The 18,842-nt window shown below is 37.5% G+C and overlaps 1 protein-coding gene and 2 pseudogenes across 1 annotated transcript in view; 1 reads left to right on the top strand and 2 right to left on the bottom strand.

The window, feature by feature from the left end:
- The window catches only part of ORC5 (origin recognition complex subunit 5), an 81,554-nt gene extending 70,089 nt beyond the window's left edge, over nucleotides 1-11,465 (top strand). Inside the window, exons 13-14 of the mRNA XM_006140795.3 lie at nucleotides 1,861-1,973; nucleotides 11,180-11,465. Coding sequence (XP_006140857.1) covers nucleotides 1,861-1,973; nucleotides 11,180-11,225 — 159 coding nt within the window. The 3' untranslated portion in view covers nucleotides 11,226-11,465. The remainder of the gene's footprint in view (nucleotides 1-1,860; nucleotides 1,974-11,179) is intronic.
- On the bottom strand, nucleotides 4,906-5,483 carry LOC106735318 (ATP synthase subunit f, mitochondrial pseudogene; annotated as a pseudogene).
- A 3,886-nt stretch (nucleotides 11,466-15,351) lies between the features above and the next one.
- Nucleotides 15,352-16,597, bottom strand: LOC102502003 (plasminogen activator inhibitor 1 RNA-binding protein pseudogene; annotated as a pseudogene).
- Nucleotides 16,598-18,842: the final 2,245 nt, after the last annotated feature.

The following is an 18,842-nucleotide window of genomic DNA, read 5'->3' as shown; positions in this document are numbered from 1 at the left end:
TTGGCCTTTTAAATACAGAGCTTCATATTTTGATAGATTATTACAAACTGTTTTTGCTTTGTGTTTACTAAATATAGCATCTTCTCTATATCAAATACTGTGGTATCTGCCATCTGTTCATCCTTTAATTTGTTAATAAAGTAATGACAGCTGACTAAACACTGCATGACAATTTTTCATTTAAAATTGTAACAGGAAATGCAGGAGAGTCCATGTAAACATAGTAGGATGAGCGTGGATTCTGTTTCAATTCTTAGTAAACCACTTACCAGCTCTGGGATCTGAGAGCGTACACCTCTAAAGTTCATCTTTAAAATAAGTATAATGTCTATTTGATAGGTGATGAGACAAATGAGACAATGAATATAGAGTACTTAGTATCAAACAAAGCACTACTGCTATTTTTCATATTATTCACAGAGGGCTTACTTTAATACCTGCAAAGTATTAGTTCCAAGTTAAGTGAGCTTTTTAATTTCCAATATGCATGATTAGGTATTATTAGTTATTTTAGACTTTATAACTAAAACTCTTATCCCTCATATTGCCATAGAACAGGTACACATTATGAATTTTCCAAATCAGTATACTTGTCATGCTGGCTCTTTTGCCCTCTGACCTACAGGAGATAAAAGTAAAAACTTGAGAGAAGACAGTGGGCTTCTCAAAGAATTTAAACTCTTGGATCAGCTTTCTTAGATTTCAGAGCATTTAATCCTTTGTTAGGTCTTGTGAATGTGAAGTTTTTTTTTGTACTTAGGTTTTGACCTATCAAAATACACTTTTACTTTTGTTAGTTTTAATTCTTCTGGTGTTTTCATGACTACTTAATTAATAATACTTCCTTTGTGTGTTTGTTTTGTTTTCAAGCTCCAGAGGATGTGTACATGTACACATGTTCAAGAGAGCATATGCACCCTTCATCCCCCAAAGAGGCCTGGCCATGCCACAGTCCTTTTTTGTCCATTTCTCTGACTCATTAGGACCCTAGACATATATGCATGTGCCAGTATTTTTTTTTTTTTCTAGCCATCAGTACCAGAACTTGAACTCTGGTTTGTTATGTGGAATCTGGATTAACTTCTTTGCTATGAGACCAGTCCAGTGGATACATTTTTAAAGACTAAACCCATGTTTAAGGGTTGCACTTTTTTATCTCTCTTCTAACCAGCCATCCTCCTCTGAAAAGGGGCCAAATCAAAATTTAATTGCTTGAGGGACCAGCAGTTAGCATTATGGCTATGTCATTGGACTCCCACAAGTCGACCGTGGTTCTAGTCCCAGACCTGGTGACTTAAACTCATGCCGGCGCATGTGCGTGCATGCCCAAGATCCCGAGAGGAGAATGGATGAGAAGGAATTGCGGAGTAGCCATCCCCCCTGAGAGGTGATTTCTCGCTTTCTATCTCTCTGTCTCTGTCTGGCAAGCGCACACGCCCAATAAGAAAAACCTCTCCAAAAAAAAAAAAAATTTAATTGCTTGATTCCCAAGGAAGCATAGATTTGAAATTTTGAGGTATTTAAAATAGGCAGAAACTCCATAAGATACTTAACATAGAGAAGGAATGTATTTTATTTGTAGTTGTTAAAAGTTTAGCAGTAATGTGAGTCGTTAATGACCAGTCTCTAGTGGAATCTTTAGTTTGAATTGGTTGTTTGCCTATGACTCTTTAATATCTAGTCCTAGTTTAACAACTATTTATTGTACATAAATTTGTGTATACATATTTCAAAGTAGACATGTTTTTATAGATTCAATTACATGTCTTTATCAAAATTACTATAAAATGTTTTAGAAACAAGATCATCATATTATCTTATTAAAATAGTTTCTCATAAAAAATGTTCTCTTGTTTTTAGATTACCTCTCTAGTGACCCTTCAGCTGCTAAACCTGGTTGGCCATGATGATCAACTCGATGGACCAAAATACAAATGCACAGTTTCTCTAGACTTCATCAGAGCTATTGCAAGGTAGAAGTAGAATTATCATTAATGTAAAATGTGCTGAATTATGTAAATGATATACTAAATATAAAAATTAATGTTCTTCCTAATGTAATGTCATAAGTCATTTAAATGAGAAAAGATCATTTAAGTGCCAAGAATGAATAAGCTGCTCTGTAGAATGAACCGTCTCGTCAAGTTTACAAATGACATAAAATTGGGAGAAATAGCTAATATGTTATATTACAAAAATAAGATTCCTAAAGACTTTAATGACTGAAATAATGGTCCCATGGTAGCAAGGTAAGATTTGGCTTCAGAAAACTCATGTCTACTGAAAGACAGGAGAGACCTGAGTCCGAAGTATTTTAGCTGACTGCATGGCTTTAAAAATCCTGACTTAGGTCACATTGATAAAATGTCTGGTTCAAAGGAGATGATAGTTCTTTGTGTTGCCATAGGCAGACTGACTCTGGTATGTTAGGCTATAGTTTTGAGTTTTAAGAAGGGCACTGACAAATGGGAAGCATGGGAAGAGTGATAGAACAAGTGTCACTTCCCTCACTGAGAGAAGAGCCTTAGAAGAACATGTTAACTGTCTCAACTGTTGGAAGGACTGCCATGTACAAAATGGATTAAACCAATTCCAAGTCATTCCAGAGCATTAGTAGTTCTAGAAAGGGCAGTTTTAGAAAGTGTGTTTGTCAAGATGAGAGCTGTCTAAAAATGTAACAAGTTTTCTCATAAAGATGTATACTTAGTGTTATGGAAAATGTTCAAGCCATTTATATGAGTAAATGACTTCTCATGGTTGCAGCTGGATAACTTATCCGTCAGGACTGTAATAAAAGAGGTAGTACATATGTCGACTGGTAGGTTAAACAAGACAATCTATAAAACAGTGTTCCCAACCTTTTTGTATATGAAGATTCCATTTTAGGATATTTAAAAAATTAATCATATGGGAACCAGCAGTTAGCGTAATGGCTATGTCGCTGGACTCCCACGTAGTCGACCGCGGTTCGTGTCCCGGACCCGGTGGCTTAAAAAACTCACGCCGGGCGCGTGTGCGTGCGTGCCCAAGATCCCGAGAGGAGAATGGAGGAGAAGGGATTGCGGCGTGACCATCCCCCCTGGGGGGTGATTTCTCACTTTCTGTCTCTATGTCTCTCTCTGTCTGTCTGGCGAGCGCACACGCCCTACAGTGAAAATCTCTCCAAAAAAAAAAAAAAACTTAAAAAAAAAAACTTAAAAAAAAATTAATCATAAAGTATTTACATGTATTTTAAGTTTTATAGTATATAGATATGAAACATTATTATTAGTGTTTTTTTGTTTATTTCTTTGAGAGGTTTTTGTTTGTTTGTTTGTTTGTTTGTTTTTTTGCTGTAGGACATTAAACTTTCTATAGAGACAGAAAGTAAGAAATCACCCCCAGAGGGGATGGCCATGCCACAGTCCCTCTTCCTCCATTCTCCTCTCATGATTTTGGGAATGCATGTATAAGCACTCGGCGTGAGTTTCAAGCTACAAGTCCAGCACCTTAACCATTACACCACCTAATGCCTCCTATTATTTTTTTTAACAGCACTTGTTATAGGTAAGGATTTGCAGATCTTCTCTAATGAATTGTACAGCTTCATGAGGTTCTGAAATCTAGGCAGCTTCTACCCTGAAGTCCTCCTGATTAAAAGTTCTATTATGTTATGATCCAGATTTTTGCCACATTTTGATGGCATATAGACTCTCAAACATAAAATGAAGGTTTTAATATTTCATTGTGATAAGAACAGGCAAACTTTTACAAAGAGAAACGTTTTTCATATGTACTTGGTATGATTAGAAAGCAATGGTTTTCTAGACAGTGATAATTAGAACCTCTATCTAAAGCATAACTTTGGAATGAAGCTTATTTATTTTAGAGATTTTGTTTTTATTCTGAATGTGTTAGGTTGTATTAATCATTTACAGGACAAAGATTTATGAGTCTCTAATATAGTGAATATAACACTGAACCAAACTTAATTTTGTGTTACTTAATCCATGGTATCACAATGAGATTAAACATATCCAGAGATGTGTACTTCCATTTACCATCTCAGGAGGGAGCAGGGGGACCAGCAGTTAGCGTAATGGCTATGTCGCTGAACTCCCATGTGGTCGACCACAGTTCGAGTCCCGGACCGGTGGCTTAAACTCATGCCGGGCCCATGTGCATGCGTGCCCAAGATCCTGAGAGGAGAATGGAGGAGAAGGGATTGCGGCATGGCCATATCCCCTGGGGGGGGATTTCTCACTTTCTATCTTTCTGTCTGTCTCTGTCTTTCTGGTACGCACACGCGCCCTGTAGCAAAAACCTCTCAAAAAAAAAAAAAATAGGGAGCAAAAACCAGAGATCTAGAATCTTCCCATAGATCTTGGGAAGTCTTTAATTCACTTTCGTTTTTTATTCTAACGTACTTTTCATGAGCAAATAATAAGCCCCACTTTCTTTTCCAACATCTACCGTATTCTTTTGTACTTTCTCGTACCTATAACATTTTTTACTTTTCTGCTGACTTAACCTCCCATTCTTTTCCTCCTTCCCATACCTTTCCATTTTCTCTTAATGTTCTTCCGCATTGCCATAGCTTAAACCTGATTCTTCACTGGGGGTACTGCTTCCCCTGGAGTCATCTCTAGTGGTCGCTATTTATGTTTTTAGGCCTCAGGGTGGGGTCATTTCTTCTTGTTGCCTTTTCCAGATTGTTAATTGCCTTTGACTTGTAGAAATGTACACTTCTTTAAGACTTTTGCAATCTGGCTCTATTTGCCTATTTTCCTTTTTTTTTCTTTTTAAGTAATTTATTTAAATTGGACCAGAAAGGGATGGGGGCGGGGGAGAAAGAGAGGTAAAGCAAGTGAGAAAGTGAGAAAGCAAGCCACCAGGTCCAGGATTTGAACCGCTATAAGCCATGTGGGAGTCCAGTGCCCTTAATCACCACACCACCTGCAGTCCCATATTTGCCTGTTTTCTTGATGACCGATCTTTTATCAACCTCCCAACCCTTCCACTTCATGTGCTGAAAAATAGAGCATGTGACTCACAGACTTTTTTTCAACTCAGATTCTTTTTGTTTGTTTTGTTGTTGTTGTTGTTTTACACATACCAGTCATCTTTTATTGGATGTGAATTCTCGACTGGGATATGAAAGAACTCAACAAGTTCCTTTGGAGGGGTGCTAAGCCAACTGGTTCAGTGTATGACCTCCATGCTGGCCCTCTTCAGTGGTATTTGCGTCACTGCTTGTGTTTGAGTTCCTTATAAGAATGGCAGTAGCTGAAGAGTACATAAGCGGCCAGCACCATAGAAACCCCAGTAACACCCGCTTTCTTCACGTTGATGCACTTGTTATAATACCGGTAGTAAGTTCTCTGAAATGCTCCAGTAATGTCTTTGGGGGTAAAATCCTGTATCATTATCCAGCTTGGCAGCTCCCCAAGTTTGACATCCATGAGGTTCTTTTCCTTCACTGGTACGACTGATACCATCTTGGAGTCCTGGTTTCTCTCAACTCAGATTCTTGACTCTATTCAAATCACAGATTGATCCAATCATCTGTGTTGGCTGTGTTGGCCTTCACTGTATTTCATAGAACAAAATCAAAACTATCAGTGGAGAGCTCCTTGAACTCCCTACATTGGAGCCCATCTTCTCTTTCTTTCCATTTTCAATAGGATGACATCTTTCTTCTTATCTAAGGTGAATTCCTCCAGCTATGTTCTAAAATTCCATCTCTTCCATTTCCCTGGAACCTTTGTTAGTCTGTTGATTTATCCTCTCTGTGACACCCAACACTGTTGACCACTTTCTTAAAACTCTTTTCTGAGAGCCTTTGATTCCACAGTCATTCAGTTTTCCTCTCAATTCTTTGGCTCTTTTTACTAGGGCTCAGTTATCTACTTATCCTTTCTACCTGACCTGTAATACAGCTATTTCTTGAGGGCTACTCCTAGGCCCTTTTCTCTTCTCATATTAGACATTTTTTTCCTAGGCCATTTTAGCTACACCACTGACTTAACCATGTGTGTATTAGTAACTCCCCTACTTTAAAAGATCAGCCCCTCCCCTTTCATAATATTCTTGACCTTTGTTCAGTGTTTTCCAGCTATGTCAATACAGTTTCAAAACTGAACTCAATAATTCTTAAGCCAGCTTGGTGGAGCAGTGATAACATGCTGCTCAAGTAATGCTGAAGATCAGAATTCAGTTCCCCAGTCAGCTTATACATGCTGAGCATGCACACCTGCCCATGACCATGGGTGGCTGGGAAGGTCAGGGTTGGGATTATGACATGAGGCCCTCTGGGGGTGCTTATCTTTCTCTCTCTTTTACTCTTATGAAATAAACTATTTAAAAAAAAAAAGAATTTTAACTTGCTGATACCTACTAACAAAAAAAAGGAGAGAGCTGGCTTTCTTCCAGTGTTTTCTATTTTGGTATTTAGTGCTACAGTCTGCCTTGTTACATAGGCCTGAAACTTGGAGTCATTTGTGGTATATCTCTCTTCCATACTCTCAAAATCTGGTCATTAGTTCTGTTGAACCTACCAGGTTCCTCCCATGTATGGGTCTACCACTGTAGACCAAGCCACCATCATCTCTTCTCTAGTAGTCTCCTAAGTTGATCTGTCTACTCATTATTTACACTATAGCCAGAATGGTCTTATAAAAGTTTAATGTCACCATCCTACTTAAAAATCTTTAGTAGCTTCCCATAACTCTTGGGATAAAAACCAGCAACTTTGAGTTAGCCTATAGGCCCCAAATGGTCTAGCCTTTGTGTCTGGCCACATCTGACATAATATGCCTCTCCCTGGTCAAAAACAAACAAACAAACAAACAAACAGAAAAAAACCTTAAAAACAATGTAATTAAAAAAATAGCTATATCACTATTCTCATCAGCCTATATTCTAGGATTTTTTGTTGTTCATAAAAAGGGGAGAGAGGATTATACCTCCTAAAGGGGTTGTAGGATTGAAAGTGGGCTAGTATTTATTTTTTAAATATTCTGGTGCTGATAGGAAAGAACAGAAAAGGAGAATTATTGATATGTAAAATCCTTAAATCTTAAACAAGGAGTCTGCAAAAGTTCATGTAAAATGTCTCTTATGAAAAACTATGCAAGGATTTCAAAAACTTTGTACCAAAATAAACTTGTACTTTAATTCTATTTTTCCACAAACTTTCTGAAGTCTTTTATATAAGCTTAGGATTTAGAACACGAATTGAAAGAGCCCTGGATGAAAAAGGGAACCCCTTTTGCATTATTACAGGAAGAAAAGATGGATTTAGATGAAGCAAAGTTTGGGCATTTGATGGCAAAAAGTTGAGGAAGTTCTCTGGAATGGCTTCTATTTTCTCTGTGAAGAATAAGGCATACTTTAGGCTAAGGTATGAAGTTGTAGCACTTGGAGAGAAATATGGAATATTTGTAATAACTGCCATGGGGAATGGAAGGAATTGCTAACAAGAAAAGCATTTGTTGAAAGTGTTGGGTTCTTGACTTTGCATTTACAATGGCACAGATCTGTAAGACTTGTGGTCCTCTCGAACAGTATTCCATATGCTAGAAAATGGGACAGCAAAAAATTGTAACTGAAGTCACATAGAACTGGGTTTTTGTCAGGTGTGCTGGGTTTGGTAGATGACAGCAAGTGAGCATTTAAACTCTCAATGCCTGGCATGGACGTACTTAGCAAGCATTAGCAGATCAGTAAAAAGAGAAGAGGATTGTGAATGGGTTGTCTCAAGGTGATCAAGATAGCTTAAAAGGAGAAATTGGGGATCAGGGTGTAGAATGTCCTAATGTATGCTTTTAGAAGTAGAGCATTTCTGAGTGTGTTCATGAGTGTTGAAAAGGTTATTGGAGGTGAGAAAGACAAGTATACAGTGAGTCCTTAGGCTGATGCAGGCTTGAGATGGAAGGGAATACTGAACTGGATGGTAAATTATTCAGTTACTAACAAATGATGACAAGGAGGATAGAGGGTGGTAAACAGAATTATCTGGGTCCCAGATGAGCAGAGTTCATTGCATAAGGAAACTAATCTCACCTGACAGAACTATCTGGGGTCCAGTAGAGAAGCAAGCTTTCGTTGGAAAGAACTAAAGAAAGAACTTTGTCCTTTAGGGGAAACCAAATTTCAATTAGGCCCAGAAGGGGCAAAAATTCATTCATTGAAGAGACAACATAGAGAGCTTTCTTGGCCAAGGGCCAATGGAAAGTTTGGACAGAGAAGCAGTTAGGAAACTGGTTCCAGAAGGGAACACAGAATATGGTGGTAGAAAATGGGAGAAGACAGGTAACTGAGATGTTTAATAAGTATTGTCCTTGGATTGATCTTAATATGGATGGCAATTATGTTACAATTATTTTTTTCTCTATACTCAATGGGAAGACATTATAAGGTTGTTTTAAGTTGCCTCTTAAAGCTGTATGTCACAAGTTGTCAGAAGAACCAAGTGAACAAAGAACTCTAGCTCAAGCTGCCCACCAAAGTAAAAGGAAATAAAACAATGTCTCGTGAGAACAAAGCATTTCAATGTAAAGTAAAAGAATTGTCAAAGTGAAATAGAAGGATTAAGGCAAAATTGAATCCTTAAATATATGCCATATAATTAACTAACTTACATTAATCTAAATTATGATTTAAGAATTGCTCCTAGGTAAACTGCCACCAAAAGTTTTTGTGCTTATTCTATTTCTTTCGAGCTGCTTACTTAAGAAAATAATTCATTTGTGCTCTGTGGGAGAATCTCCTGTATTATATAAAAGCTATTCAAACCTTAAAAATGTATTTGTATGAATCTGTGTCTGAAGCCATGAAAAGTAAGAGAAAGTACATGCAAAGTATATAACTCTCATTTATAAGTTAAAACTTTCTTGAGAGTGGGTTGTTTGTCTCCAAGTCTTTTATAACATAGTTATCTTACAGAGTTTTCTTTAGAATATGTGACCTAATTTTCGATGTTGTCCTTGTGGTTATTCTGTCAGATTTTGTCATCTCTTAGAAGAGTGTATGTGGGGATCAGTTGGCTAGTCATCTATTAATATTGAGGGGTAGAAGAATGATAGTCGTCATAAATCTTGGATGGTCATTGTTTGTTAAAGGAATAATCTTATATATTCAAATTCAGACTTAGTTGCAATTGTTGTTTTTATAATCTAAAAATGTTACAATATGATTCAGTTTGCTTGAGTATTTTCCAGGGGCAAGGCAGACAAGTGGTATGTAGTTAAGTTTTTATAAATGAGTACATTTAAGATACTTAGTGTTTCCATTCATTTTACTGAAGAAACTTATGCACAAACTGTGCTCTAACACAAATAGATCCTATGACAAACAAATCACAGTACTTTGTGTTCTCTTCTAGTTTATTAGACAAACATATCTCCATAGCCATCACAACAGAGTTACAGTTAATTCTTTGTTCTTTTCTCACTTCATGTGTAGGTATGTCTTCATAGCATTCATTTTATACAGTTAGTAATATTCCATCAGAGAGTGAGTGCATTGTAATTTAGGTTTTCTTCTAGTGTAGGAATTTAGTAATTTTAGTTTCTTCTAATCTTTCAAATTTTACCCAAAGCCAAAACATGAAGTTCATTTTACCTATCACTTTAGATTTTATAATCTTAAGACCCAAAGTCATTGTAGAGAAACGTGACTGAGGAGATGTAAAAATTCTGCTTCTCTTTTTTGTTTATGGCTAACAGTCTGCAACAGGGAACCTCTGAAGTTTGTGGACAAGTAAGATCAAAGTATAAATTAATTTTGATATGACAAAATTTTGAAATTCATGCATTTTTTTAAATAATAGGCATGCTCTATGAAATTTTTGAAGATCCCTTTTATCTGTTTTCTTTTTAAGATTTCTTTAAAAAGATATTTACAAATAGTATCATATTTAAAAAAAATAACTTAGCACATACCTTCTTGCTAGTAAATTTGGAGGTTCTGGAGTTGAACCAAAAATAAAAAACACAAAGATAAAATAGCTTTATGATTTAACAACCATACCTTTTGTATTTTTATGCACGAGGTTATTTATTTTCAACTTAAGTAACTTATCTTTGGTTCTTTCATCATTTGGTAACAGGATTGTTTGGGCAGTGTTTTTATACCATTTGGAAAGCATTAGTTACTAGAGAGGCACCATTGTAAGGAAACGAATATGGTAACTTCCAGTCCAACATTAGGTACCACAATAGTCATAGCATCTCATTTGAGCTATTTTAAAATGTGTTTTCATAAGCTTATCTATAGTTCACCATTTCAGATTTTTTTAAATATTAAAAAATCTGTCAGTGATTTGCCTAGAAACTTTATTATAGAAAGTATTTTACAGAATGCTAAGACAAAAACATTGATGATAGTTTAATAAAAAAGAGCATGCAATTAGTGAATCTTTAAAAGGCTATTCTCACATCGATGATTATTTTTGTGGAACTGAATGCTTAATGCTTTAATTTTATACTTATTGCTATATCATTATATCTAATTATTTTGACCATTTATTCAAATAATAAACCTCCAAGTCTGAATATTTATAGTGACGACTGAGTTTGGAGAAAGGAAAATAATTATATGTCTCCTTCTCTGCTATTTTATTCTGCCTGCCATCAGAGTACAAAAATAACATTCTCATCGTCTGTTTGTTGTATCATATTCTTGGATCATACAGATTTAGTTACAATACACACACATAGGTCAGCCAGTGTTAAAAGATTGAAAAGAATAAAAACTACAAATGGGGACAGAAGGGTTATACATTATGTAATGATGAAACAGGTGTTTGGAAGACAAACAATGTTCAGAGCAAAGAAGATTTAAATACTTGTGCATTTCTAATTATTTTATTCTGGCTATTAGACAAAAAGCAAATAGCTTTCAAATGAAATCTAAAACTTTATAGTATAATTGAAACAGAGAATGTTGAATAGCTCTTTTCTTTTTTTAGAAGTGTAAACTTTATGTATAGACAAAAAGAAAAAAACTTCTTAAGAAACTTTTCCTACTGACATTTCATAAATTAATGTTAATGCTATCATGATGCATTTGGTAGTACTGTAGGATTAGATTATTTACCATTAGTTGTGAATTATTTTGTATGTGCTTTTCGGAATTATTACAAAGCTGAGCAGTCTTGGAGTGAGAATGCTAACATATTATCTGTTTTTGTTTATAGGACGGTGAACTTTGACATAATAAAATACTTGTATGATTTCTTGTGAAAACAAGCTTCAAAGCCATATGGACACTGTGACAATGACTAAGCCAAGCTGTGTTCATCCAACTACTTAGCTGGCCAGAGAGAGGAGTTCTTTGGCTCTATTGGATTTGTCCAAACAGGTGCTGGCCCAGCATGGAATCTGATGAAAATATTCTGATTGGTCTGGGTGGATGTGAGCAGAAGACTATTTACCAGGGACCCTGGAGTATTTGGAAGCAACGTGTTAATTATAAACAGCAGGGTTTGAGCACAATCTGTTCTGCTCTTAATGATGTTATCTTAACACTGAAATTGCCTGAAACCCATTTACTTAGGACTACATTTTGCTCTGTGAACTATCCCCTGCGCTTTGAACGCGCCAGCGGCCCTTGCTTATATGCCCAGTCTTTTTACTTCCTCTCCACAGGAACCTCTGCAGTTGCTTGCCAAAGCAGATTTTCCTAAGGCCACTGTTTTAAAAGATCATAGTTGCAAAATATAGTAAATACAAGTTCTTTTTAAAATCCAGGCTTGTATATGCTAATTTTTTTTGTTTTCTCAAAAGGCAAGATAGTTTGTTCAGATAATGGACCAAGTTTCCATCCCTGAGCCTACTTGATAACTACAGTGTGATTTTACTTTATCCTGGTCACTCTTGCAGTTAACCACCCCAGCCTAGCTTTTTATCAGCATGATGGTTTCCTTCTCTTTCCTTACTTTTTTTTTTTTTAATTTTTATTTTATTTAATCATTGGTGTTAAAGGGTTCCACAATAAAAGTTTTCCTATGATTTATCATTTGTGAAACTTGGTTCTGATTTTTTTTTTGTCTGTTCATATTTTTGAAGTTTTCTTTTAGAATTTGATTGCTTGAAAATTGTTTCGAGCTGGTTTAAAGTGCTTAATTAGATAACCTAGTTTAAATTTCAGTAGAATTTATTCCTTTGTTAAAGATAAATTCTCATGATAAGCAAGCAGGTTGGAAACCTTTTTCTGTAGTGATTCTTTAACCCTATCTGACTTAGTTATCTGTTTGCTTTTCTTTCAAGGTAATGAGTAGGGAGAGAAGGAATGGAATTCCTTTTTGCCTGCCTATATCAGACAACAAGGGAAGACTTTCTTGCCCAAACAGTGCTATCTAGAAAGAGCGATTAAACATCCCTACTTCAAAACTCTTGTTCTAGAGAAAATGGCGAAGTATTGTGTTTCATTAGATGTTTAGAGACGCCAGGACCAGGGCAAAGCCATTCAGTATGTATTCAGGTTTGAGTTTCCTGCACATAGAAAACCCTGAGTCACCAAAGTAGAAAGCAGTTTGAGTAGATGACTTAAGCAAGAGCACCTGGGATAGTTTTCAGCCTCTCCTATTTTGCTGTGCAGCTATATGTGTGCTATGCAGCCAGTCAGGCTGGGTCAGTCTGCTACTGAAGGAAGAACTGAGGTATCAGAGTGAGGAGAGATTATCAAATAGGAAACTGGGGACAGAAAGAAGGTGAAGTTCTGGTAAGTTACTGCCCATGCTCCCTCCTCACAGCTGGTCACTGCCATCTCCTACCCAGCACATGTCTCTGCTTATACCACTCCACACTCTGTTACTAGCCCCAGGTGTGGCTTCCCTGCCCAGTGCCTCATGTCTAGATTTTCCCTGCCCCTGTCTTCTGATGAGAACTTCCCTGTTTTGTAATTTGCTTTCTAATGGCTTGCTAAATGACTCACTCACTAATTTGATTAATATATTTAAATGAAGACTAACAGAACTTAATGTGGATATTTGCATTTTAACAAGGGTCATCTGTAAATAGAATTTTCTAATTGTAAGATGCAAATATCCAATTATAGAAGGGGCTCTAATGATGAGAAATATGCTGGCTGGTGAACCAGTTATGTCTTTTAAGAGAGAAGACACTTAACACTCAGCACCTACTCTGATTTAGATTATAGAAGGAGAAAGTTACCAGTCTGTGGGCTTTTAGATTTATTCATATGTAGGTGATCCTTCATTTATAAATATCTTTCAATATTATGAGCTAGGTATCCATAGGTGTAGACCCTAGTCTCTTCTTTCCTTTTAAGTCATCCTGAGACCATTCTTCATTGGTGAAGTAATTTCTTTCAATAGCTTTGGAAGGGATTCTGACTCAACAAACCTCATTTAATTAGCCCTAAAGTTACAGAGGGGTCAACACTTGATATCAGAGCAGCAATTTAGACTTCAGGCTCTGGCATCAGATTCTCTTGTATCAAACCCCAGCCATATCGCTACCGACTGTGTGACCTTGGGCAAGTTATTTAACCCTCAGTGCTTCTGTGTTCTTACATATATAGTGGAGAGTAGAATCTACCTCAGAGAGTTGTTTACAGGATTTAAAGAACTGATATTCATGCCAGTAATTCTCAACTGAAGGGCAATTTTGCCCACCAGGGAACATTTAGCAAGTTTTATAGACATTTTTGGTTATCTCAGTGGGTGTGGAGTAGAAGAAAGGCTTGTTGCTAAATATACTAAAATACATGTCTCATAACAGAATTATCTGGTCCAAAATGACAGTTATGCCAAGGTTAAGAAACTCTGGTCTATATAAGGTACACGTAGTAAGTGCTTAATAAATATTAGCTATTATCATGAAATATTAATTTGTAGCATAGAAAGGAGATAGGTAAGAATGTGGCGTCATTATAACCACTAAGAGACATATCCTTTTGTACTGTACACTTAGCCATTATTATTATTTGTTTAAAATTTTAGAGTTCCTCAAATGAGCTCAATAGCTTACATTTTTATCTTTAGAACTGAAAAGTTATCTACTGGATTCTAATCCATTTGCAGGTTTCAGTGTTTATTTATTTACTTATTTATTTATTTTTTTGAGGATCCTGCAAGACCATCAAAGTACATATGGGAATGATCAAGTCAGAGAGCAGGCAACTGAGTGAGGGTTTACATTGTTCACCTTCACAATGTGATGGCTGACTCAGTTAACCAACAACTGATTAATGTACTTAGGTGGTCTGAGTATGGAAAACTCAGATCCTTTTCCTACTCAGCCTGTTTTTTTTTTTTTTTCCCAGAAACAATAAGATTTTTGGTTTATATTTTACGGATGGTGCAGATGCAGACGTTTCAATCTTATAAAGTATAGCTGTCGGCTTCCCAAGTTCCCAAAATAAAAATATTCCCCCATCTCACCCTACTGACCAAGTGCCCTTTGGTTTCCTCAGAACGGGGGTTAAAAGGGTTGTTTGAATGTACCATTTTGATTTGGAGATCTTTCCTACACACATCATACCAAGTGGCCACTATTTTGGATAATAGTATTAGGCATGAGCCAAATCAACTTACACTATCTACCCACCATGCTGGTGGGAGAGAACAATCCACATCCATAAAACTACTTCACTTGACAGGATATGTTTATCAACAAATAAGTAGTTTAAACAACTTTCACCAATAAGGTGTCTAGTTTGGCTTTTAAAATAGGACGGTCATACATTTAAAAAGTAAATGTAGTTGAAACTGTGAATCAGGTACATTTTGAACCAAATGAACCATGCAGGAGAAAGGATTAATAAACCAATGTGCTTCGAATTTGTTCAAGTACTGATATTTCTGTATATAAAGATTTAGCATATATAACAGCTATCATGAGAAGTAAAAAAAGATTTTTCCCCAAAAATGAAAATATTAAAACTAAGTTAAAATACATAAAGTAGTTAGTATTCCACACAGCTTAAAAGTTGACAAATCAAAAGTTTACATGTCCCACTTGATCATGTGTGAAAATGCAAAGCAGGTATTAAAACCGATAGTAATGTCGAATATTTAAAACCAGTTTGTAATCGGGGGAACATCTAAATTCTTAATTAAAAAACACAAATGAAGTGAAAGCTTTAAACTGATACACACTGTTCACACCTATATTTCAAGTTAGGAAATGCATACTTGCAAGCAGCAATACAAAAGTATTTATGAAGAATGCATAATCTCTGAAAATTATGAAAACATCCCTGCTACCAATACATTTCTAAATACAAAACTGACTACCATATTTGTTACTTCTGTGTAGCGAGAGAAATTCATTTTCAAAACAGATAAAATTCAGTCTTTAGGTGTGAATGGTATGAATGACAGTCCCTTTTTTTTTTTTTTTTTTTTTTTAAATTTTCTTAGTCTCGTTTGGGATCCTTAAGCATGCAAAAGCTTTGAACAAGAGGGTCCACAATGGAACCAGGGTTGGTTGTCTTATGGCATCCAGTTAAGCCAGAGCTGGGAATGCCTCTGGGTCATCCACATCAGGAGCAGAAGTGCTTGACTTGTCGGTCCTGCTGCCACGGTTTGGATGTCTACCATGCCCATGCCCACCATGTCCTGGGTGGCCAAGGTCTCCAAAATTGATCTCCAGAAAGAGATGTTATATCATTTGCTGGCTTCCGGAAATGATGGTCCATAACTGAATCTTCAGCATGAGCCTCTTCACTCTTTGATTTATGAAGAACAAATCCCTTCTTCCACTGTCCATCAGCACCTTCATTTGGTTTTTGAATATTAAATTCTACTTTTGCCTGGTCCTTATTTTGAATAGCCTTCCACTCATCCAAAGTCATCTCTTTTGGATCCTCTTCCTTTACCTCTTCAACCTCATTTTCCTTATTTTCAGTGTCTGCTACTTGATGTTTTTCACCCTCAGGTGTTCCCTCAGTCACAGTTGATTGATCCAAGTCAGTTAATTCATCTTTGACAGTTCCCCAGTTGTGAGATCTGCTACCTCCACGTTTGTCCTCACGCTTCAGGCCAGATCTATCACTTCCACTATGCCTATCAAATTCACGCTTGCCACGGGAATCAAATCCATCTCCTCGGCCCATTCCACATCCACGGCCTCCTCGACCTCTTCCAAGACCGCCACGGCCTCAGATAGGTAGGTCCATTATAGGTCTGTCATCTGAAAATTCACCTCCTTCACCCTTTTCTTCAAGTGGTTTTTCAAGTCTCCTTTCACGTGGCAGTCGCCTTTCTGGTCTCCTGTCAATTATTTTCCCATCACCCTGAAGTTGTTGATCAGGCCGCCTTCCAACATGTCTTATTCCTTCTTTCTTAAGCGCCACGGGCGGCTGCATCTCCTCCTTCTTGTCAGTCACGCCAACGTTGGGGGTCAGCGGGTTCTTGGGGTCTTTCTGGGACTCTTTACGCAGCTGTTTGCCCGCAACGTTAGAGTTGGTCTGAGCTGCGGGCCTGAGCTGCACTCTTGGCCCCAGGGCCCCCAATGCCGCCCCCGCCGGCTTTTTTCTTGTTCTCTGCTGCCTTCAGCACCTCAAAGGGGTCCGATTCATCGTCAAATAACTGGTCAAATCGGTGGGTGACCATGCAGCGGAAGTCTTCCTGTAAATGCCCTGGCATGATGGTAGCTCCGCGACACGTTCCTCCAGGGATTGCAGGAGGCTGCACCGAGCCAAGAGTATCTGCTTTAGCTCTTCCCACAAGATGCCTCAGCCTGTTTTCTATATATTGGGTTGTCAGAAAAGTCATGATGTATTTTTTTTCTGTTTGTCTATGCAAAAATACATCATGACTTTTCTGACAACTCATTAGTACTCAGTGATCATTGTCATTGCCTAAGCCAGTTTACATGACTCCTACTCAGAACTCTCCTGTGCTCTTCAACTTACACAGAAAAGAACTAAGGTCCCTGCAAGGCCATACAATCTAACACCCATCATCTCATCGTGAAATAACCACCTCTATGTGATACCTACAATTACCAGTGGAGTAAGACTGATCTCTAAACCACATCCAACTGCCTTCTCATTTCCTTTTGGATTTCTCACAAGCACCTAATGATAATATGTCCAAAACTGAACTCATGATCTCCACCCACAACAGAACTAGTCTTACCCCAGGCACTATCAACACTGAAGGCACCTGTGGTCCAGGCCAGACATCTATCTTTTTTGTCCACAACTGTATTCTCTGCACCTCAAAGTGCCTGAAATATGTCTTGTACTTAGTATTTGTTGCTGAATGTTAAATAATTAAATGGAAACATCCATTAAACTAGATCTCCAATTTGAAAGATCAATGAAATGGAATATGAGTTATCTGAAACCTAGGCAAATCTTTAATTCCTCTAGAAACCCAGGCTCTTTCCATCATGCCAAAGCTACCACTATTTACTCAAACAGTTGAATGCCTTCTAAAATTCCCATCATTACTGTGCATCAACATGCAGTTAAATGAATGAATTGATTATAATTTTCTCTGCTCTATCAAATTCCCCCTTCTCAAACTGTGTCTCATGAATGTGTGTCACTGCTGGAAAATGAACACTGACTGTGTATTCAGGGCATTTAATGGCAAATTTGAGTGAAATGTTGATATCTTGATAGGAAAGATTTCTTTGAGCTCTGCTAAGCATTTTTGCAAGCAAATTGTGTCAGCAGCCTGAAATTATATGCAAAATTATCTAAACTATTCACATGTGATAGGCAGTCACACTTTGTAGTAGATGAGGCTTTCAAATGTAGGAGATGAAGCTGAATAATATCAACCTCTGGTCTAATTACCTGCAATCCAGTCTCTGCTCATGGTTAAAGGCATAAAATTGAAACAATTTTGGTACGCAATAGTGAGAGATTTCAGGTAGCAGTGGAGACACTAAGCTCCGACTGTACACATGGGGCAATTTCTGTTTTCTAGCTGTAATTTTTGAGACTGAGTACTTGATGTATTAGGTTGTTGGAAAAGTCATGACGTATTTTTCTATGCCAAAGTTTGTTATGACTTTTCCAACATCCCAATAATAAGGGATGCAATATTCTTTGGCTTAGTCTTTGCTTTGCATAGTACAAGCAGAGCAGGGCATAACTTGGAGGGAATGCTAGACAATTGTGGAAGAAGATAGGGTAAGAAGGGTGATGGGGGCAAGGTTCTGTGTGGCCTTGCAGGGCATTGAAGGGCCTTAATTCTTACTCTGTATGAGTAGAAGATCATTGAAGTGTTTTGAGCAGAGGAGTAACATCTCTGGCTTTGGTATTGAAAAGAATCAATGAATGCTATATGGAAAATAGGTGGGGGGGGGATCAGTTAGTAGGCTATTAAAATAATGCAGGTGAGAATAATGGTGGCTTCAGTAAGGGTGTTAGAGTGCAGATGGTGAGAAGTTGTCAGGTTGTAGATAGAATTTGAAAGAAACATTCACAGGAGTTGCTAATTTATTGGATGTCAGAGTTGTGAAAGATAAGAATGACTCCAGGATTTTGATCTGATCATCTGGAAGGGCGGACTTGACCTGGCTAAGATGAGGAAGACTGAAGGAGCAAGTTGGTAGTGGAAGGGAGGGGTCTAGTATCAGTGTTTCAGGTGTGGGCATGGTAAACTAGAGATTTCTACTAGGTATGTGCTATGGATTGACTATATGTGTCCTTAAAAATCCGTATGTTGGGGGCCAGCAGTTAGCATAATGGCTATGTCGCTGGACTCCCACGTAGTTAGCCATGGTTCGCGTCCTGGATCCAATGGCTTAAAACTCATGCCGGGCGCATGTGCATGCGTGCCCAAGATCCCGAGAGGAGAAGGGAGGAGAAGGGATTACAGCGTGGCCATCCCCCCTGGGGGTGATTTCTCACTTTCTGTCTCTCTGTCTCTC

The sequence above is a fragment of the Tupaia chinensis genome, unplaced genomic scaffold, assembly GCF_000334495.1.
Source record: "Tupaia chinensis unplaced genomic scaffold, TupChi_1.0 Scaffold000044_1, whole genome shotgun sequence".
NCBI classification, from domain to species: domain Eukaryota; kingdom Metazoa; phylum Chordata; class Mammalia; order Scandentia; family Tupaiidae; genus Tupaia; species Tupaia belangeri.
The sequence above is the reverse complement of the archived record's forward strand: the minus strand, read 5'-3'. Positions and strand labels throughout refer to the sequence as shown.